Here is a 21,371-nt window from a genome sequence, read left to right as displayed (position 1 = left end):
GGAGTTGATTTTCAAGGCCTGCCTGCCAGGAATTGCAACACTTTGTTACTTTAGAGTTCATGTTATGTGTGTAGAAAATCCCTAATTTTGAATCAACGTTTTTGTAATAAAGATGTACATTGCTTTGTGTTTCTGAAGAGAGTGACACAAGATGATGCGTGTTTTAATTTACCTATGCTCTGTATAAACCATATAAACCATGTCCTACAGCGTTATATTTTTATTGGGCAGTTTATACAGAATCAACAGTATGTTGACTTTTACTAACAAGACAATTGTGACGAATCCAGAGAATGTGTACCTTCTTCACTAAGCTTTACACTCCCTAGTGGGTAGGGTAAGCAGGATCCCACTGAGGGTGACTACCCATTGGTGAACACAGAACCCCCTGAAAGGGATTTTATTCATTCTCCCTCATGCAAAAAATCCTGTGTGTTTGTTGGCTACATGAGGATTGAGCAGTATGATTGTACCTATGATCCTTTAGAAATGGCTGGCGTAGTTTCAGACTCTTGTATCCAACAATAATTTGGAGAAACACAGAGTCAATTGTACATCAAATCTCGTTTTAGCTTAAACTTTAATGATGATGCAAGAGCAACGTCACAGGAGATGGAACGAGAAGAGGAATTCCTGCGGTGTGAGCTGTGAGCTGGAATGTCCTTGTGGCAGGCGGATTCAAGTAGCAGACCGATGCAGAAGGTGTCTGATGAAAAGGAACTAAAGAGCCAGCGGAACGCTGCTAACCACTCTGGAGCTATTCGGGCTCAACCAAGCGAACAGAGAAACAACTTCAAAGCTAGAGGCTGGGAAATGCTTCATGCCGTACATGGTGCCACTGAACCAGAGAGGCAAAGGTTGAAGAGGAGCCAGACACAGGGAAGGCAGAAAGAGGCCAGCCCACGGTCCCTCGACTGCTGAAGAGACTGCCTCCACCAAGGAACGCTGCCACAACATAGACAGATATTTCTCAGGGCAGGGTGGAAAGACAGATCAATACCCCACGCCGTGGTGAACAACCTGAGAACATTTGGCTGGGTGAAGGCCAAACGACCCCAAGAAGGAGTGAGAGATATCATACAACACAGCCGGATAAACAACCTGAAAGCCCTTGGCAGGGTGGAAGCCAAAATAACCTAAGAAGCGGCAAAGGACATACGAATCTAAGAAACAATGAGAGGAAACATACTGCAGGGTGGAGAACTCATCATTTTGTTGGTAAAATCAGACTGTTGTACTAGAAAATGAGAGAGACTCAAGACATTTTTCACAGAACATTGAACTATACAACGAGGCACAAGACCTGGAAATGTATAGGTGGACAATTGGGTGGAGGTGAGAAGCCAACCACTAGTCCAGCCTTGAGAAAGAGAGACGTTAGACCCCTATACTGGTTAACTTTGTTAGTTCATTTTATGAGTGTTGGGGACAGTGCTCAGGTTAGATTAAGCTTTTGGGACAGAGGACTATCCTGGTTTCTAAGACTTACTGATGGATAGGGGTTGGAAGCCCGTGTCTGAAATGTTTGAGGGAGAAAAGACTGAAAGTTATGTTTCTGAAAACTTTTGTTCTTTTCTCCACTGAACATTGCAGCCACAGGCTTCCAACCACACTCGCACACACCCCGAACCCCTGATTACCTTGCAGCGGCACAATTAGCTGTGTGCCGCTGACTCACTGCATCCCTGCAACACCTGTCCCCTTTCACTTCTGTGATCAGGAACCAGCACTGCAGGGTCCTTTCCTTTTTTTATTTTTTACTTTAACACCCCCGCATCCCCCTTTCACTGCATAGTGAACAAGGGTGCGGGGCATACCCCCGCAGCCCTTGCCACAGAATGGGAGATTTGGTTGAACTTTTCGGCCGTTGAATTTTTGAATGGCCGAAATTCGGCCAAATCTCCCATTCTGGCTTTTTTTTCAGGCTTTTTGGACGTTTCCCTTACTAACAAGCACCGCTTCTTCTTCTTTCTCTTATCTAAGATAGGGCCAGGGACGTCATTTGGGGGTAGCCAGGAGTAGCGGCTGCTACCCCTGGCCCCCCCTCTGCTACGCCTAGACCTTTCCTTGCTACCCCTGGCCCACTGGACAAAGAGGCAGTGCCAAGAGCAGATATCTGTGCTGCATCTGAAAAAGGCAGTTGTAAATGCAGCTAAATGTGCCACAGCTTTTTTCACCTGGAATCTCGATCTCGTTAGCTGAAGAAATAGCAGGGATGCAGGAAAAACCATGAAGCCGCCATCTCTAACAGGTTAGCAGTCCATTAGTGAAGAATTCCTGAATGGTTGGGTACAGAGGCGGGGCTGTCTGTGCAGCTCATAACCAGTAATGTAGCAACAGGAAGGGTACGGGGACTAGGTCAAGCCAGTTGGGAATGTGTAAGAGCATCCTGCAGTACTCAGTGACAGCACAGCATGAACACAAATCATTCATTTTTTACATATCATTATTTGACTTTTTTGTATGTTAACCATCAAATTATTAGCTGTTACATACAATGCCAATTCATCTAATAGTGTCTGGAGTCCTATCGGGTTCTGGGAAAGTAAAATTAAATCATCTGCATAAAGTAAATGACATATCGCATGCACCCAAAATTTTGGTGGATCACACTTTAAAGATCGAAAGGCTATGCCTAAATCAAACAAAAACAAGTTGAAAATAGATGAAGCCAAGATACACCCCTGTTTGAGTCCTCTATAAGTCTCAAACAGGGCAAACAATTTGCCTACCAACGTTAATCTGACTTGCATGGTTGTGTTGGAATGGAGTGACATGATAAAAGTCAGAACGGTTTGGGGACATTTGTATCACACTAGCTTGTGATGCAGAATGGAACAGTCAATGGAATCAAAAGCAGCACGAAAATCGATAAATGCTAAAAAAAGAGGTTGATCCCTGGCCGCATATTTAGATCTTAGCATGTTAAGAGTGATTAAATTAATATTGGTTCCGAGGCCAGCAACAAATCCTGATTGGAAAGGGTCTCTAAGTTGACATTGCAGGGTCCACTTATTTAGATCCCTTAATATTAGTCTTGACAACATTTTTCTTGGAGTATTTTATAAAGCAATGGGTCGATGACCAGTTGGTAACGTTCGATCTCCTTTCTTATAAATGGGAACTGTAATTGAATGTTTCCATGTTGCTGGAAGAATTTTCATTGAATTAATGTGGGTGAATATGTTGAATAAGATCTTTGCCCACAAGTCTGGATGGCTTTTCACTGTCCGATTTGAGAGACCGTCTGGACCACACGCTCCTGACTGACTGATTTTATTGATGAAATATCGTATGTCATCTGCATCGAATTCCAAATGGAATTGATTTGATAGTTCCAAAGATGGTAAGCTTAATGCGTCTATTGGTAAGACATACAATACTGTAAAGTGGGAAATCCACGTTTGCTCTGTGACGTTGTTGGCCTGTGCAACTATCTGCGAGCCGTAGGCAGCTTGATTCAATAAGGACAAAGTTCCTGCAATATTTTTAGATTGTAATGAGCTCAATATGGACTCTCCATCTTTTTGGTATAGTTTTGCCCTACTTGATCTCAGCCAGTTCTTATATTTGGTCTTAATATTAGCCAAGATTTCAAATCTTTTTGCGAGGGGTTCTTTTAAAGCTTGCCGTTTTTGATATCTATAGTGGCCTTTCCTAGCTTTTACTTCCCAATTGAAATCATGCAATTTGGGCCCAGATGATTTGTGGCACAAAGATTTTTTTTTACCATACTTTGGATTTTGGAAATGTTGCATCATATCAGAGTAAGTAATGCCATGTTCCGGAGTTGCAGTTCCAGTTTTGTTTAGTTGGGAACTCGGGTATAAATTGAATTCAGTTAGTAATTTCTCTGACCATCATAGTCGATTACCGGCAGCATTCATAGTTAGGCAAGGTTGTTGATAATACTTGCATTCATGTGGATTAGATTTGGGGATTACCCACTGTGCTATCAATTGATTATGATCACTGTTATTATCTTCCACTACAAAAAAATCAACAATACAATGAAAGAGTTGTACATCAACATAAATGTAGTTAATAGACACACAATTGCCCCTTTTCCATGTCGATCGAAGAGGAATATCAGATGGAAACGCTCCATTAAGTTTAATTAAATTATAATTAGAGGCAAAGGTCAGCCAATTTGCCAGCCTAGTATTACTATTCCATGATTTTTTAGATAAGCAATCAAGATTCAGATCCCCAGCAATGATGGTATGTGAAATTGTGGGGTCCATTATAATCTGATTTAGTAGATCACCAAGATCTTTCAAAAACTTTCCGAGATTCCTACTGGATTCCAGTATACATTGATAAAGGCAAATGAGATGTTATCGATCGTCAACTTGACCAATTGTATATGGTTATTGGGCATAGCCCATTCTTGTGCCGAGATGCCTTGTTCAATTTTTACAGCAATAAGCAAGCCCGATGTAGGTGTTCCACTACTGACCTTGGAGGCAGTGCTTAAGAAAAGATCATAATTAGCCCACAAGGGAACCGTTGTCATCCATGTCTCCTGAAGCAAGAGAATGTTATGTTTTACTAACAGGCGTCTGTTGTTATTTAATAGATGACTATATCCCCTTGTGTTCCAGCTAAGGAGAGAGATGGTCTGAGGACTAGTGGCACTCACTAGTTAGCTTGAGTGCAAAGGAATACCACACAGACATTCTCTTTGTTTGCTAGTTGAGTTCCTTTGTTGAGTTGCTAATTGAGAGCCTGTATTCTTGTTTGCTTGTGGATGGTATACTTTGTTTTCAGTAATTTGTTGTCGAATCACAAATTGCTCACTGGTGTCTATAGCATCAATAGTGACAACAAAACCCAAGGTGAGTTGTTCCTTTTTTGCCATCCATGTAGTATTCTGGATTACCCTAGAGTTCATCCAGATTCTTACTACATTTAGGTTAGTTTTAATTGGAAACTCAACCAGTGCAATATCGGAGGTATAAATGTCTTCAAGTAATGAAACCTCCGAAAAAATGGCCAATATTGCCCTCCGATTTAAATCATATTGAAGGGACGGTCTAGGTTTGCAAGCCAACCTAAGAGAGAAATTTGCCGGTGATTTCAAATTCCGCTTCACATCTGAGCCTTTTTTCCCTATAGATACAGTGTTCAAGCTTGGGGTTATTTTATCAATCAAACTCGTATCTTTAGTATTTATGGCTGTTTGAATTAATTGTATAATCTCAGGATCTAATTGAGTAGCGGTGGCAGATTTATTCTCTGAAATCATTGTCATGTTACAGCCTGTATGGGCACCGGAGTTGGGGCATATCAGATCCTTAGTCACATGATCAGGCGCATCCATTTGCACACCCTTGTGCACACACATGGTTTGCAGGGGAGCAACGAGACTGTAGTCTGTAAGGCAGACTTAACTTCTCTCACCTTCGCTTGAAGGGGTATATTGTCTTCACTATTCTTTCCACATTCATTTTGGGATGTAGAATTCTTTAGTGAATTAGTAGATGGCAACTGTCTGCTCATGTAGGCGTTGACCGCCTTCCTAATCTCTTGCCGATGAAATTCTTTATTAACCAAGTTGGAGGCCAGATCTTCATTCACGGCAGGGATTATTATGGGAATTGTAGATGCTGAGGTCGAATTACAGTCATCATGTTTATCTTGGGCGAGCACCGCCGAGACTAGATCATCAAGAGGGGCATAAGAGACTGATGATGTGCTTGCCTCAGGGGTGGAGGTTACCATTTTGTTCAGAGTGATGTGTTGATATTTTTTAGTGACCGTCTTTGCTGCCAATATTGTATTCTTGTTAGGTGGATTCAATCTTTTGATAAACTGTCTTGTCTTGGCAGTATTAATATTTACATTACTTTGATTTTTCCGTAGTTTGACTTTGGGATAACAAGATGAAAATGAACTTTTGGTGTTTTTGGTGAAAATAGTATATGCTGCATTCTCTGTCTTAGACAGTTTGTTATTCTGGCCCTTTTCTATTATCACCGGGTCAATATTTAATCCGGTGTCAGGACATATTTCAACATTTATACCAATATCACTGATAGGTTTCTCAATGTGTGGAAGACTACCAAAAGTTGTTTTTACCAACGCCAGGGGATTCACCTCCGTTAATGGCAATTGTCATTCTTTTGGAGTTTGGGTGGCAACACTCACAGATGGAACAGATGCAAGTTTGTCTGAACATGATGATGATCTATGTTGGATCAATGGTGTGATTTGTAACTGCCATAGCAAAGGTTTTTCAATTTGAGCTGACTGGTCAGACATTTTACCATTAAGAGTTTCAAATAGCTTAACCAATGTTGTTACTGATATTTGCATTGCATTGAAAGCTATTTCCTTTAATTGTACCACTCCTTCCATAGAGTTTAAAGGCATAGGGTCAAGTTTGGATGTCTGCACGAAAATCGCTCTACGAGGGGTGGGAGCACAATATGATACATTAATGTTAGAATTTTCACTCGATCGAGTCTTCTCCCTGCTCGTGAACATAGTAGGTGTTTTGGATAGGTTTTCAGGAAGTAACTATGGAGAAATACATTAGTTAGATCTATTACCGCTACATCAGTTTCCAACTGGATTGCGGACTCTTCAAGAGTATTTAGTTGAGCTGTTGGTGGTACATTATCTAGTAAACTACTGTCGGCAATTACATTAGATTCTCTTGGTTGATCAGTTATTTGTTCGATATCATCACCATTAACATTTCGCTCCTCCACATTATTAGTGCTATCACAATGTTCACGTGGAGCAACATTAGTCTTTTTTAGTAGAGTAACTCCCTTTACACATGTTTGTGTACGGATTGGGTTGCCATTTCCCATCATATTTGCAAGAGCACTGTTTTCAGAAATTAAAGGTGTTACCGTAGTTGTTTCTTTGCAATATTTGCATATGTCCATCATATCGGCTGTTTTAGTTCCAGATTTCAGTGATTTAGAACGTAGCGACTTCGGAGTCGAGCTTGTCTGATAAAACACTTCCACGTGTCCACACAGCTTTAAAAGCGGCTGGTCTGGCCTCATTTAAAAGGCCCTTCGGCATGCCGCTTTTTAATGGTGAACACATCGAGTCAGACACCACGATTTAACAAACACTAAGCCCAATGAAGAACCGTCTGGCCGTGACGCCGAGGCAAAGAGGGACTTCACGGGGCTTCCTCGGTGTGCGCACGCTGGTGCGCTCTGGTTGTCGCCTTCTTTGCCACGTCTTAGATAATGGGCGTGGCTTAGTTCAAATACAGCAGACATGCTGTTAAACAGCGTTTAATATATTCGTAGGCAGTCCAGAAACAAGCTTCACTATTCCACAGGGAGCTCCGGGCAAAGAGGGACTTCACGGGGCTTCCTCGTTGCGCGCGCTAGTGATATTCCCTATGATGAGTTGGAGAAGCTCCCCATCAATGTTGTGGCAGGGGGGAGCTCCAGTTTTTTAGTGGCCCAGTTTTATACTAGCGCATCCTGGTCATTATCCAAAGTGCCCCTGAGAGGTTGCTGGTGTAAGAGTTCCTGGAATCCTCAGCCCCTGGTGTATTTAACAAGGCTACATTAAACCCGCACCCAAAATTTTGCAGAGTCAAGATGCTTTGGTGAAGGCTAGGTTTCCCAGAAGGCTGCAGCGCTGGAGGAGGCAGGCCACTGTACAGATTATTTGACTGAGACAGTTCAAGCACCAGTGGGTGCATGGATCAGGAAAAGGAAGAACTGCAATGAACAAACTGCTCACTTACCTTAAAAAGCTGTGGAATCGCGCTGCTGCCTTTCTCTAATTTTACGATGGGCACATGGCGTTGGAAACATGAGGGAAAGAAAGAAACCAAATTTAGAAGGAAACCAATCGCAGGAAACCTGCAGTAATTACTTAATAGACACATTTAAGAAACCCAGCATGCCTGAGCTATACAAGTGTATAAAGCAGGGCACTTTAGGAAAGAACGTGTCTCAACAGAGATTACAATGAGTCCCACCTCCCGATGGGTACAACAGGTTTTGGGAAAAGTCAGTAAATGTCACAGACCCAGGAAAGTAGATTTGCTCTTTGAATCTCCCAGAATGTAAAAAAAGGCCACCACCTGGGGGGAAGGTGGTGGATGTCTGGAGACTGTATAGAGAGAGACTGTGTTTAGTATGGAAAAATTGGCTGGCAACTGAACCCAACAACCTACTGAATCCCTGGAGGAAATCGGGGAGCCTGAATCCTGGGCTTTTTACTAGCAACCACGAGAGAAAGAGAGAGGAGAGCAACACAAGACCTGTGGCACAAGGGTAAAATCGGCACCCAACAAGGACCTTCAGGTGAGGGGGAGAAAATACTAATCTACCAGAAAACCGAGTAGTTAAGGGGGGTATCCAACTTTACATTTCCCATGCAAATACCCCAAACTGTAAAGTAAAGGTCCCTAGTATCCTTTTGAGCCGAGTAACTAGAAAGCTGAAGCCAGAAGAACCCTAGGCACTGGGTGCCCTAACATAGGCATTGTGTACCAGAAGAACTGCTTAGGAATATTGTTGTAGATCATGACTAGACTGTTAGAACATATGTTTTGTGCTGGCTAAAGGATTATGGACTTCGTGTTTTAGAATAGGGTTAGCCTGGAAGTAAGAGACATGATGAGCCTAGATTGAAACTTTTTGTCAGCCATCGTTGTTTTGAATGAGATTAGGTTGTCCTGAAGGGGTCAGCAACACATACCGAACCCAACTTTTATATTAGCCATCACTTTGCACTTTTTTCCTAAGTTGACTTTTAGTGTGTGACGAAATGACCACTGCTCTGTAGGACTACAGGGCTGAGTAGTGGCTAAAGCACCTACTCAGCTCCAGACTACTACAAAACGAGCAGCAATACCAATCTTAAAGGTGAAACAGGCGCATCCTGATAACTATACCTCCTTCACCGCTTTTGGTAACATGGGCAAGTTCATGTTATACTGTTCAGGGGGTGTGTGATCTGGTACAGAAGCAACACAAACAGTGATAGTACGGGACTACCAAACTAAAAGAATGTCCAACCTAGGCGGGTCTCTGATGTGGAAACGGTTGAGCATCCAGGTCGAATATCACACCTGTGGTTCCCTTGGAGCAGCTTGGACAGTGCCAAAGGTGCCCAAACTAGCGCATAGGTTGTTTGAAGACGCAGAGTATCAGGGTTTACTTACTTGGTTCTGTGGTGGCTGGGAAACCCAGTCCAGGGTCTCAGTCAAGGTGAGTCACTTCTTCTTCCGTTTCCACCCAGAAAGGTTTGTAGAGAGCACTTGCAGGGCTCTGTCACTCTTCAGTGAGCAGGATTCTGGATACCATTGTCTCATTTTCATTAGGACCTGTCCAGCCAGCGGGTCAACCCAGATAGGTCCTTGATATGATTAGGAAGAATAGCTTTCTTGCTTCTTGGAGTCCCTGGTCTTCACCTCTCCGACAGAAGACTTTGGAGTAGACTGTACTCCCAATCAGGTTTCATTGAATCCATCTTTACCCAGGTCAGACGGCTAATGCACACTAGACTCTGTCATGAATGAACGCCTGCTTACCAACCTCACACTAGTATGACATCCAGTGCTTGTGGCTCTATAATTGTGTAATATCAGTAGCCACTGTGTTCTAACCAGACATAGCCTATGTTTAGATATTATTAACTACCATCAGGCTACTGGGGTACACAAATATAACATTTTGAACCAGGAGTGCAGCTATATAAAAACATCATCTGCCTATTGGTACTTTGAGCTCCAGCAGCTGTGGTCAAGATTGGGGTAACATCGGATCACTACTTGTTTCGGACCATGCTCCAATCTCCATAGACTTGCGATTGACCTTCCCGGTTCCTAGGTCTAACACCTGGCGGATGAATGTCTCCCTCTTGGACGACGATGAAATTGTGGACAAAATTGTTCAAGAAGCGAGATTCTTTATATCTGTGAATTGGACTGGTGAAGTCCGGGTGGAGTTTGTGTGGGAAGCCTTCAAATCATATATGCGAGGATTGTTGATTGGTTTGTCCAGCAAAAAGAAAAAAATGAGAGATGCAGAAGTGAAAAAGCTTATTGTGGACATTCAGGATCTTGAGAGAAATAATATGCAAAACTTTTCAGATGAGACTATTAAAATATTGAAGCAGAAAAGGAGACGATTGGAAGATTTGTATTCTTCGAAGGCTGAGTGGTTGCTTTTTAGAACCAAAAGCAACTACTATGAAAAAGGAGAAAAATGTGATCGACTTCTGGCACATCGGTTGAGGGTTATGGACAGTGGCAGATCTGTCAATGCAGTGGAAAGGCAGGATGGGTTGGTGACTTTTGATCCTGTGGAGATTAATGCAGCATTTCTGTCGTATTATAAAACCCTGTACTCTTCAGAGATCAACTTATCTGAGCGTACAATTGGTCAATTCATTGATGACTGCCATCTGAAGAAAGTGAGTTTGGAATCCTTGGAGTGTATGGAAAGAGATTTGAACGTGGAGGATCTCCGGTTGGCTGCTTATGCGCTGAATTCTGGGAAGTGTCCAGGCCCGGATGGGCTACCAGCTGAACTTTTCAAAATTTTCCCAGAAGAGGTGTTTGCTTTGATGCTAGAGATGCTGCGCGCCTCTTTGAGGAATGGGTGCCTTCCAAGTTCAACAAGACATGCTTCAATCTCCGTTTTTCTGAAGGAGGGACGATCACCAGTGAAAACTGGCAGCTATAGGCCGATCAGTTTATTGAACACGGACAACAAGATTTTCGCCAAGGCGTTAGCTTTGAGGATTGAGAATGCGCGGATGGATATCATAGATGTAGGCCAATCTGGATTTGTAAAAGGCAGACATGTTTCAGAAAATGTGAGAAGATTGTTGCTGACACTGTATGAAAGCAAAGAACACCATAATGATGTGGTGACGTTGTCCTTGGATGCTGAGAAAGCTTTCGACCGTATTGAATGGACATATCTTTTAAGTACATTGAAAGGCTTTGGTTTTGGAGATACCATGATCGGATGGATAAGACTGCTGTATTCCCGGCCGACTGCTTTTGTTCGGACTAATGGCATGGACTCGGGCATTTTTGAACTTGTGAGAGGGACGAGGCAAGGCTGTCCACTGTCGCCAATTCTGTTTGTGATCGCCATGGAATTGCTGGCTGTGAGGATAAGAGAAGAGGATAGAATTGAGGGCGTACGCTTTGGTGCAGCCTCCCAGAAAGTTTGGTTGTATGCGGATGACATGCTGGTGGTGGTTCAGAATGTGGAGAGCTCCATTCCTGTGCTGATGGAGTTGATCGATGTGTTCAACAAGGTTTCTGGATACAAGATCAATTGGACGAAGTCGGAAGCGCTGCCGGCATCAACCACTTGCACTGTTTTGAAGATGCAGGGTTTTCCCTTTAAGTGGTGTCCGAATAAGATGAGATACCTTGGGATTTGGCTAACGAATGATGTCTCGAAAATAATGGATGTCAATATTACACATGTGATTCAATCTTTGGAGGTGGACCTGAAGAGATGGAATGCACTTAAATTGAGTCTCTGGGGGAGAGTGAATGCCATCAAAATGACATCAACACCGCGAATCAACTATGTGCTCAGTGTGCTTCCCCTGGACGTAAAGAAGGGCCATTGGCGGAAAATCCAGTCTTTTCTCTGGGAGAACAAACAGCCACGCCTCAGCTTGTGGAAATTGCAGCTGCCCCAAGACTGTGGAGGTTTGGGGGTTCCTGACTTTGAGAATTATCATTTGGCCTTTGGAGCCAGGCATCTGGTTCCATTTATTGAAGATTCGGAGGATGTTTGGACGCTGGCGGAATCAAGTAGTTCTTCTCCGTTGCCGCCTAGGGCCATACTGTCCACGGTGGATGGATCTGGTTATCGCTCATTTCCGCCGACAAGATTCCTGAGAACTTGTTGGAGGGAACTATGGAAGAAAAGTAAGCGTAAGTTATGTGATAATGATTACATCCCTATCTGGTTGAATCCAGGTATTTTGCTGAATGGGAGGCCGCTATTGTGGTTGAACTGGCTCCTGAGTGGTGTACTATGGTTGAGTGATCTGATGGAAGACGGCAAATGGATCAGCTATAGAAGACTTTCACAAATTAAAGATCTCAGAGACTGTACAGTGGGTGAATACAGAAAATTGAGAGGTTTGCTGCGGAACCAGAGAACTGTTGATGGCGGTGGTTGGCAGTTATGGCTACCTGAATATAAGACTTTAGGTGGTATGGCGTCCAAAGTATATAGAAATCTGAGCCAACAGTACACGCCAGCAGAGGGGTTGTTAACTAAGTGGTCTGAGGTCCTTGGCTCTGATATGACTGTGGAGAGGTGGAGGTTTCTTTGTAAAAACGTAACTCTGACATCCATTAATCTTGGAGAACAATGCCGCCAAATCAAAATTCTTAATAGAGTGTTTTGGACTCCCCAGGGACTTTATGCGAGAGGGATGATTGACTCAGAGTCCTGTTGGAGGTGTAAGCATGATGTCGGCTCCTTTGAACACTTGATCTGGGACTGTTATGAACTGAGGACATTTTGGAGGAGTGTCACTGAAAAGATTAATGAGGTTCTATTACTGCAAGAGGATTTTGATTATAACACTAACATCTTGGGTGAGGATGATAAAGTGGAAGATCTCACTTATCCACAGAAATGCTGGTTTTTTAGGGCTACAAATTCTGCGAAAAAAATTGTTTTGAGAAAATGGAAATGTGATGAGAGACCGACCTGGGTGGAGGACTTGAGGCAAGTGGCCAGAATTGAGAAGGTTATCCTTCGCAGGAACAAAAAGTTGAAATTGTTTGATACGTGGGGTGGGTTTTTGGATGACATGTGATAATAAGTTGGCCTGTTTTGCTTTTTAGATTCTGTGAAGGTTGGGGATGAATATGGGGTGTGGATTCTATGCAATGAGTTCTACGATTACAATGCTGATAAGTTTGTTGCTTGTATGTTTTCTATAAAATTCAATAAACTTAATAATAAAAATAATAAAAAAAGATTGCACATGTGACCTCTGAACCTATTGCTTGGGATATCGGGAGATGGTTAGACCACGGTACATGTGTGCATAATGGTTTTTGACATGGAGCACCATGAAAGTGGTATCCGATTAGCAAATCTCACTTTTAGTAACAGAATTAACTGCATCATTTTATTATTAAAAATAAAAAAAAGTTCAGGCTACACCAGGTTCCCCAGATTGGATTCCGTCACATATTGTTTGTAGAAATATCCTCTAGACCCTTTAACCGTTTATCCATCCTGACATTGACTAATAACACTGATTTGATGGGTGTGCATCACCTCTCTGCATCTATTACCTCATGTGCAAAAATGTGTTTTGCTTTACACCATCCTGCTGACATAATCTTCAAATTTAAGTTTTCACAATGCTGCTATTTACCTCAAGCCCCTGGCAGAAGGGGACTATTGACTAAAGTTTACCTGTATACAAGAATTACCTTCAAAGCTGACACTTTCGCAAAATCATTGGTTTTACGTGAACATCCTTGACTAGCGGTGCAACTTTGAGGGACATTAAGGTACATGGTGGTGTTCTAGGGGTGTAGTCTGACCTTGTCTAGAGGAGAGGGAAATCACGCTCAGCCTGGTGTGGGAGGCCTACCAGGATGAAAGCCAGAGTCACTCCTACTCCAGAAGTAGGAGGTGGCAGTTCAGTGGGCCTCAGTCCTTGCCCCTTCTTTATGTACATGTATGATTGACAAATATACCACTCTTAATCACCCCGTACCTGAATTCCAAGAATCTGGCCAGTTTCTCTCTGCTTTCTCTAGAGAACTACGGATCCCAAAAAGCAGAGCAGTGAACCAGGAGGAGACCTTCAGAACACCAAACCTGCAAGACATCCACCCACAACTAACTACTACCAACCAATTCCAACCGGCAGCTAAATGAAAAGGACACGCCACTCGGTGCTGCATGGTCCAACACAGCAAGTGTTAACGTGTAACTGAAAAGCCACAAACTGCACGGCTTAGGGACCATGCTCATCAGTAATAGAGCAGCCAAGTGCCTCTTCAGCAAGGACTATAGTTCACTCCACAGCATCACGCACGCCTGTAATGGCGCTGTGGAAAGACTCCCCAACAGAGACTGTAAACTCACAGACTTGGAGAAACCTCATAACACCTGCTCTAGTGGGCTGCCATTGCAAAGCCATGCATACCTGCACGCGGGAAAAAAGTGGGGCGTACACCCACTTATTTACTTTTCATGTAAGTAATCACTCTGGGGTGGGGAAGACCACACTGCATTGACCCGGGCAACCAGACCATTGAGGGCAAGAAAGGGAAGATAGAAGGGGGCCACATGAAGAATTAAGTTTTGGGTTGTTCGGGTGAGGTTCGAGGTGTAGGGGAAGGTGGCAGTCCAAAAGACCAAAAGGAGGAAGGACAGTAGACAGAAGTGTGGAGCTGATTTGCAAGAATTAAGTATTAGTTGGTGAAAGTGATACTACTATGAGTGTGCGTATAAGGTGTGTGAATGAGAATAAGTGTAGAGTAGGTAGTATGTGGAAGGTGACTGAGGTAGTGGAAGGGGGTGAATGAGTAGCAGGGTGGTTGGTGTAGTAGGGGAGAGGAGAGGGGAGAGTAGCAGTGGAGAGAGTAGGAAGGAGTAACATCAGAGGGTGAAGGTAGGTTGTAGAGATGGAGCGAAACGGACATTGGAAGCCCAGTGGAGGAAGACTTAGGAAGAGAGAGGAGAGAAGGTGGGTGGAGTTGGAGAGAGGAGAGGAGCTGGAGGAAGGTAGAGTAAGAGAGTGGCACATGGAAGGGGACAGTGCATGAGAGAAATAAGATAGAGTGGTGCTTGAGTGTCTGGAAGGCACAACTTCACAATCCCTTAGAACTACCCCAAAGATAGGGTAGGTCACGCATAGGATGTCACACAGGCACATTAAATGGTTAAGGTGGTTTCTTTTAGGACCTCACGAATAGCATGGCAGAATAGTAGGCATAAGCAATAAGTACATACTAACCAGGGGGCTATGGATGCCTGGGTTAAGCAGGGTTTTGCTTTTTCTAGACAGGAGAGAGGGACGGCCAGTAGAGCCTTTTTAAAAACAATCAAATAAAAATCCTTGAACTGTCTTTACGAGTTGGTACGTCATTGAGGCCATCTGTTACACATGGTGTTATTGTGGGATTCATTCAGATCCCAATATAGTACTCACCCCAGACAGGGAGATGTTGAATATAGTCCGACTAACCAGAACAGCCAGCCACCCCACAAGAGCAGTGCCGAGTGTAACTTGCTTGGAAATGATGAAGTGATAATTCGACCTCGGAGCCAGGCCTTTGTGAAGACTGGACTGAAACTACAGAAGAAGGAACACATGGGAGAATTACAAGTCGGGACTGGCTCACAAACATTCCACAGACGTGGGTGCCGGAGTCATAGATGGGGAGTACACAGAAGAGATGAAAGTGGTATTTTTCAGTCTGGGGAATCTTTCCTATATCATCAGGCCTGGCCAATCGAAAGCCCAACTGATATGTGAGAATGTCCTATTACCGGAGATTCAGGTGGTCAAAACACTGAGCGATACTGAACAAGGTAACGTGGGGTCTTAGTGAGATGATGGCTGCCGGAGTACCCCAGGACCCGCATCAGTAGAATTTACTAAAGCCCAACAGAGGCTGGATTCCGGCCTGATGTGCAATATGAAAAAAAAGAAATGTAAACTATGGGTGCTGTTTATCCTTCAATCACACTGCTCTTGCCTCTATACAGAATATTAACTTTGAAAACATGCAAGACATCTGTATTTGGCAAGACCACTTAATATTTAAATGGTTTTGCTTTTCTGTAGTATCAACGTTATGGCTGGATCCTACTCTGTACCCTCCTGGCTCCTTGTACTTGTAATGTACTCTTTGCCACCACTACTTACCTAGGTGCTTGAAGCTTAGGCCTGGCTCACCACCTTAAATGGAATTAATACTAATACAGCTGAGTTGATATGTATCTCCAATAATGTGATTTGTTTGCTTTACATCATGCGTGTACGTGTATATGAACACAGATTTCATTGGCATTGATAGTCATTTAGTTACAGCCTTTGTCCTTTGGGAGAAAGTCCTAGGCCACCCTGGTTTCATTCATGTTGTTGGCAAGAAACAGCTGACTGGACGATGAGAGTTGTTATATGAATTGGGCATCACTTGATAGCTTGGTTCTCTTTGTGCTTTTAGGGGAACAGGTTTTTGCTAGGCTGGAAGAGCATGCAAGACAGGCAATGATGAAAAACAAATTTGCAGGGCAAATTGGGGATAAGGAAAGTGCCGTGCCTACTCACCTGGATGAACCAGATCTCAGCAGCAGTGAGTATGAAATGCTTAGCTTAAGTAGTTTTCATCATTGTGCACATTTCCATATAAAATCCTAAAAAGTATATACATATGTCTAGTTGTGTGCCCCACTATGCCTTAGTCATGCTTGATGTGCGATTGTGTCTATAAGCAGGTAACATTAACACTACTTGTTAACTTACATAACATGACATTATGTATAGAAATGCAGTTAGAGAGAGAAAAAAACATTTATGTACATACTATAGGCAGGATGTGTATGCAGATAAGGATTACAAACGAGACAAAGGAAAAAGGGAAACCAATATAGAAAATGTTTATGCCATGTTTGAATTGAAGTATCGACACTGAAAGTTGTTTCTCCTCTATGAAACGTGCTTACTGCTATGCTTCAAATGTATGAGATGCCTGTTAGACTTGTCTGTGCACGCCTGGAGCAACCTAATGCTGGTACATGCATATGCTTTTCGTTTGTGCAGTGAATCCATTTGATTTTGTAATCGCCTTCCCATCACCCATAGTGGCTGTATGTTTATCGACTATTGAATCGATTGGTATCGGTTAGTACCTAGTTGGGATTGAGTGTAGGACCCTACATTGGCCGTGATCACATTGAATTACATAAGTGGAACTCACCTTTATCTCATAATGTAAGTCTGAGCAATGTGAGTTCCAGGAAGAAGTGTTATTAGACACTGTTCATAAAGTATCCTCAAATAAGGCTGGTTAAAGCCGGTAAAGATATTTATAGGCTTACCCCGTGCTGTGTTGGTTTCAAGTAAATTGCAACTGTGGCAGTTTTCTCTGATAATCTACAATTACTACAAAATTAGAAAGTTGTCACTGATATGGTATTGACATCAATAGCCCATCATAACTGAATATGGCAGCTTCCCTTGTCTTACCTCAATTAGATGTAATCTGGATAACCCATTCGGGAACTCGTGGTAATTTTGTGGCTTTTGTAGGCGAAACTTTCAAATATATATATGAAAATACAGATTCTCCCATGAGTCTGTTGTCGGTATTCGGTGCATTAATTCAATAGCTAAGTTGCTCAGTATACTGGCAACATATAGTACTACGTAGATGTTCGAATCTGAGCTAGTATCTCAAATATGGTGCTCGTAATGAGGCCCAATGTCTTATGACTTCTGGCAATGCTGGTTCCAGGTTTTCCCCAACTGACATCTCTTATCAGGATAATTGCACCTTGGTGGTTCTCTCTGTAACACTATTTGGTCAGCATTCAAAACTTTCACTTAATTGTCTATGGAACTGTCGGAACGCCCCAGTGTTACCACTATGAAAGCGCCAACTCACTGGTATCTTCTGGCGTCTCCGACCCGTGGTTTGTTGTAGCGGCAGAGTTTTGCTTTGGGTATGACTTCTCCAGCTTGTTAACCCCCTTTTCAGGTCCTCTGCTGACATCGTGGTTCCTCGCTGGTACGGTTGCTGCTTTCTGTCTTGACATTGTCGTGGTTGCCGGTTTCCTCGCTGCACTTCCCCAGAGCCTGTCAGTCTCCGTTGGGTCACCCATGACTCTGGCATGTTGGATTGACAAGTGGCAGGTCGGAAGCACCTCTCTCCTTCAGCCTGGTTCACTTCTGCACGTCTGCCTTTCTCCGCGTCTCTGCATCCTGCTCTGCGTACTCTGCAGCCCAATCTGCCTTCTCCTTCACCTTCTCTTGCTCCCGTCTGCAGGTGTTTCTCTGATTTAAATGTCCTGCACAGTTGATTGGACAACAACTAGATTGCATGTTACTATTGGCATTACTGTTGATCCTCATTGACTCTATACTCCCCTTCTTCGTCCCAGTACTTAAAGCTACCTGGGAATTGAAGTCCAAAGGATTACCATAGTGTTTTAAGTTCTGTTGTTGTACACTTTTATCTACATAACAATCATCATCAAAATCAGATGTCAAAGGTTAGAGAGGTTATGTACATGTGAGGGATGAATAAAGTTCTGCTCAAGATGTTTAAAGCAGTAGATGTTAAGACCTCACAATTAAAGGGTTCTGAATAATGACAGCAGGCCAATAGAAACTCTGGGATTAGGGATTTTTCACAGTCAAGGGAAGAATACCATGTCTTCCCCTTTCGGAGCCATCGCTTCCCCCCTACAGCCATCACCTTCCATGCGATCCACCCTCAGAATACCACCCCCAGGGTTAGGACCAGATAGCGGCTGGCTTCCTCTGGCCACATGGCCGGAGACTTTAGGCAGGGGATCAGTGATGACTCAAGGAGGCCAAGCGGGAACGACGCGGTTCAGCAAACACAATTCCAGTCAGCAGGCTAGAAGCAAAGAGGACAGAGAAATGCAACAAACGCTGAAGACGCAGGGAAACACTGGTAAGCCCAGGGAGAGTACATGGGTTGCTGGTATGCTTCAGTGCGAACACTGCGTACCAGGCCCAGTACGAGAGGGCCCAAACGAAGAAGGCAGTACAATTGATATAGATACAAACATTGTGAAACGCCCAAGTAAAGGAAGAAGAACGGACAAGGCAGCAGAATTAATACGAACATTGTGAAAAGACCAAGTGGAGGCAGTGGAATTAATACAGAAACAAGTATTATTGAAAACTCGAGTAAAGTGCAATTGATACAAAGCTTGTGAAGAGAGGGTCATTGGCCCAATGCTGGAGAAGTGTTGTTTTGTAGATACAAAAGAGTGATAAGAGAGCAAAGAATCCCTGACCGGATAGTGAACCAGGCAAACAGTCTGTCTGGGACTCGCAACCAAATAAGAAAGTTGTAACACACTGTCAGGAGAGTAAACCAGAGGTAAGAAGCGAAGTAGAAGGAGTAGTGAGAAGAGATAGAGGTTAAAAAGCAGCTTGAAAGTATGGAACAGTCAAAAGGGAAGATCCATACCCCTTTCTAAAAATAAGCTATAGTACCCTGGCAGGAGAGTATACCAGGGAGAGGAGAAGGATTAAGAAAGGCCGGGCTTCAAAAGCCCTCTGTGAAAGTAAGAAACCATAAAAGTCGATGCAGAAACAGAAGATCCATACCCTTTTGAGTGTTAAAGGAAACAAGAGAAGTAACGAAACAGTGAATAACTGGCAGGGGAGTAAACAAGGGGTAAGAAGATAATTTAATAAACCTGAAATCGTAACAAAAGGGGAAACCATACCTCTTTAAAGAAGAACAAGGTCAAGAAAGAGAGTGAAATTAAATATCTCAAAGAACCGTGACATTTAAAGGCAACCAGAGGGAGAAGAAAAAAAATCTCTTTCTTCTGATTGATAAGACTAAAGAGATTCAAGGGTGGGCTTGTCCCCCTTGAAACTGTGAGATAACAGAATGGAAAATAACAGAGTGAAAGAAAAGTGCTCAGGGAGAGAGGCACCTCTTTGTAAAACATTGGAACATTATTGACTTTAACGAAAGTGCCAGACAGACTGTGAGAAACCAGAAGAAACATAGGGGAAGTGGAAAAAACCCTTTTCCTTGGTGGAACATTATTTCTTTTCTTTTCTACACCTTAGAACCTTATGTTTGAAACATCAAGAGAAAGCTATAAGTCTATAGCTTATAGAAATCCCTATTTTCTCCTGGTATTTAGTTTAGTATGTACAGGTCAGTTTGGGTTTTGGACACAGGACGGAGGATGCTTTATTGTTTAACATCCTGACACAGATGTTTATTAGCTTTGTTGAGGTAGGGAACCCGCTTGTATATCTAGAGACAGGTAGGATTTCACAACCCCTCCTATTATTTTAACAATAAAACCCGGAACCTGATACTGTGTCCGAGTCTTACTCCTGATCCATTACAATAGGTAAAGACTAAATGAGAGATAACAGCAAGACAGAATCAAGTGCACAAAAGAAATGTAAAAGAAACCAACTGGAAATCAGTGTAGAGACCATAAAAAGTGAAAGCAACAGGGCATGAGACAGAGGATTCAGCATCACAGTCAGCAATAGAGTACCAGACCGAGCAACACAGAAATAGAAAGAGGGTATTCCAGGAATGTACATTTTGGGTGAATGCCATGGTTTTGGAAAGTTACACAATCTTCCAGGGACATTCATGAGAGTGAACTTTAATAGCTTCTAGGCCACAATGAGTAACTCCTGGTCAAAGCAAAATCCTAAGCACATGAATTCCAATTTCAACCCTGGAATATATCTTTTTATCCGTAGGGAAAGTAGGAAGTAGTGCGATCAGGCATAAAACTCTGTCAGGGGGGTGTCTTTGTGTGTAGTGTAAGGGTGCGTTTGGGCTAAAGGGTGAAAAGTTTAGATAGGGAGGGGAAAATGGGTAAAGACTCTTTAGTAGTCCTGTAATCTGAATTTGAGGCTAGGCTGAACTGGTAAAGCCTCCTTATGCTGTTAGGCTGGAATCGGTTTGTGTTTTTGTCCCATCAGGATGAGGTCGTCTCACTGTTTTGAGTTCTGAAATATGAGGATTATGGTGGATAAAGCCGTCTTCTACATTAATGCTGTTAAGCCGCTATGCGTGCTGCTCCCCTTAGTTAATGTTAAAGGTATTTATACCATGCACCGTCACCATCGGAAGTGGGCCCCAGGTGCTCTGGAGTATCTGCAAATGGAGGGGTGGAGGTTAGTAGGGCGTAGCGGGATTAGGATAGTTAGAGTATTGATGTCCTGTTGGCCACTTCGGTTCGGTTGGCACCTTTCGCTGAGCTTAAGTGTGTTTTCCGGTTGGAGCGAATTGCCATTTGCTGTTGTGCTGGGTCATGTGTTGTTCGCCTGTTGTTGCAATGTGCTGAAGTATGTGCGGATTGCTGTGCAGAGAAGTGGTTGTGTGAGATTCAATATGAGGTGTGAATGCAGAAATGTTAGGTTTTACAGTTTGGTTAGCAGGCTTTTCTGACCTTTTTGTTTGCGTTTCTACATTCAGCATGTATGGTTATTCTATGTGTGGTGTCCGGTCAAATGGTCGAAAATAAAATGACCATTTAATCGAATCAAAATGGTCGGAAAAAAAAGGTCGAATTTTTTTTTATTTATTTATATATTTTTTTAAAGTTTTGGTTGCTTAAAAAATATATATATATTTTTTTTTAATTCAAAATGTATTGATTTTATACAAA

The 21,371-nt window shown here is 42.9% G+C and overlaps 1 protein-coding gene across 17 annotated transcripts in view; it reads left to right on the top strand.

Annotated features, from left to right (window-relative positions):
* ZNF821 (zinc finger protein 821) overlaps positions 1-21,371 on the top strand; it is a 363,282-nt gene that overhangs the window by 142,369 nt on the left and 199,542 nt on the right. For all 17 annotated transcript variants that reach the window (XM_069635481.1, XM_069635480.1, XM_069635493.1 and 14 more), the window contains one exon: positions 16,181-16,309. In XM_069635481.1, coding sequence (XP_069491582.1) covers positions 16,181-16,309 — 129 coding nt within the window. The remainder of the gene's footprint in view (positions 1-16,180; positions 16,310-21,371) is intronic.

This window comes from Ambystoma mexicanum, chromosome 1q (assembly GCF_040938575.1).
Source record: "Ambystoma mexicanum isolate Mex_15411 chromosome 1q, UKY_AmexF1_1, whole genome shotgun sequence".
Lineage (NCBI taxonomy): Eukaryota > Metazoa > Chordata > Amphibia > Caudata > Ambystomatidae > Ambystoma > Ambystoma mexicanum.
The sequence above is the reverse complement of the archived record's forward strand: the minus strand, read 5'-3'. Positions and strand labels throughout refer to the sequence as shown.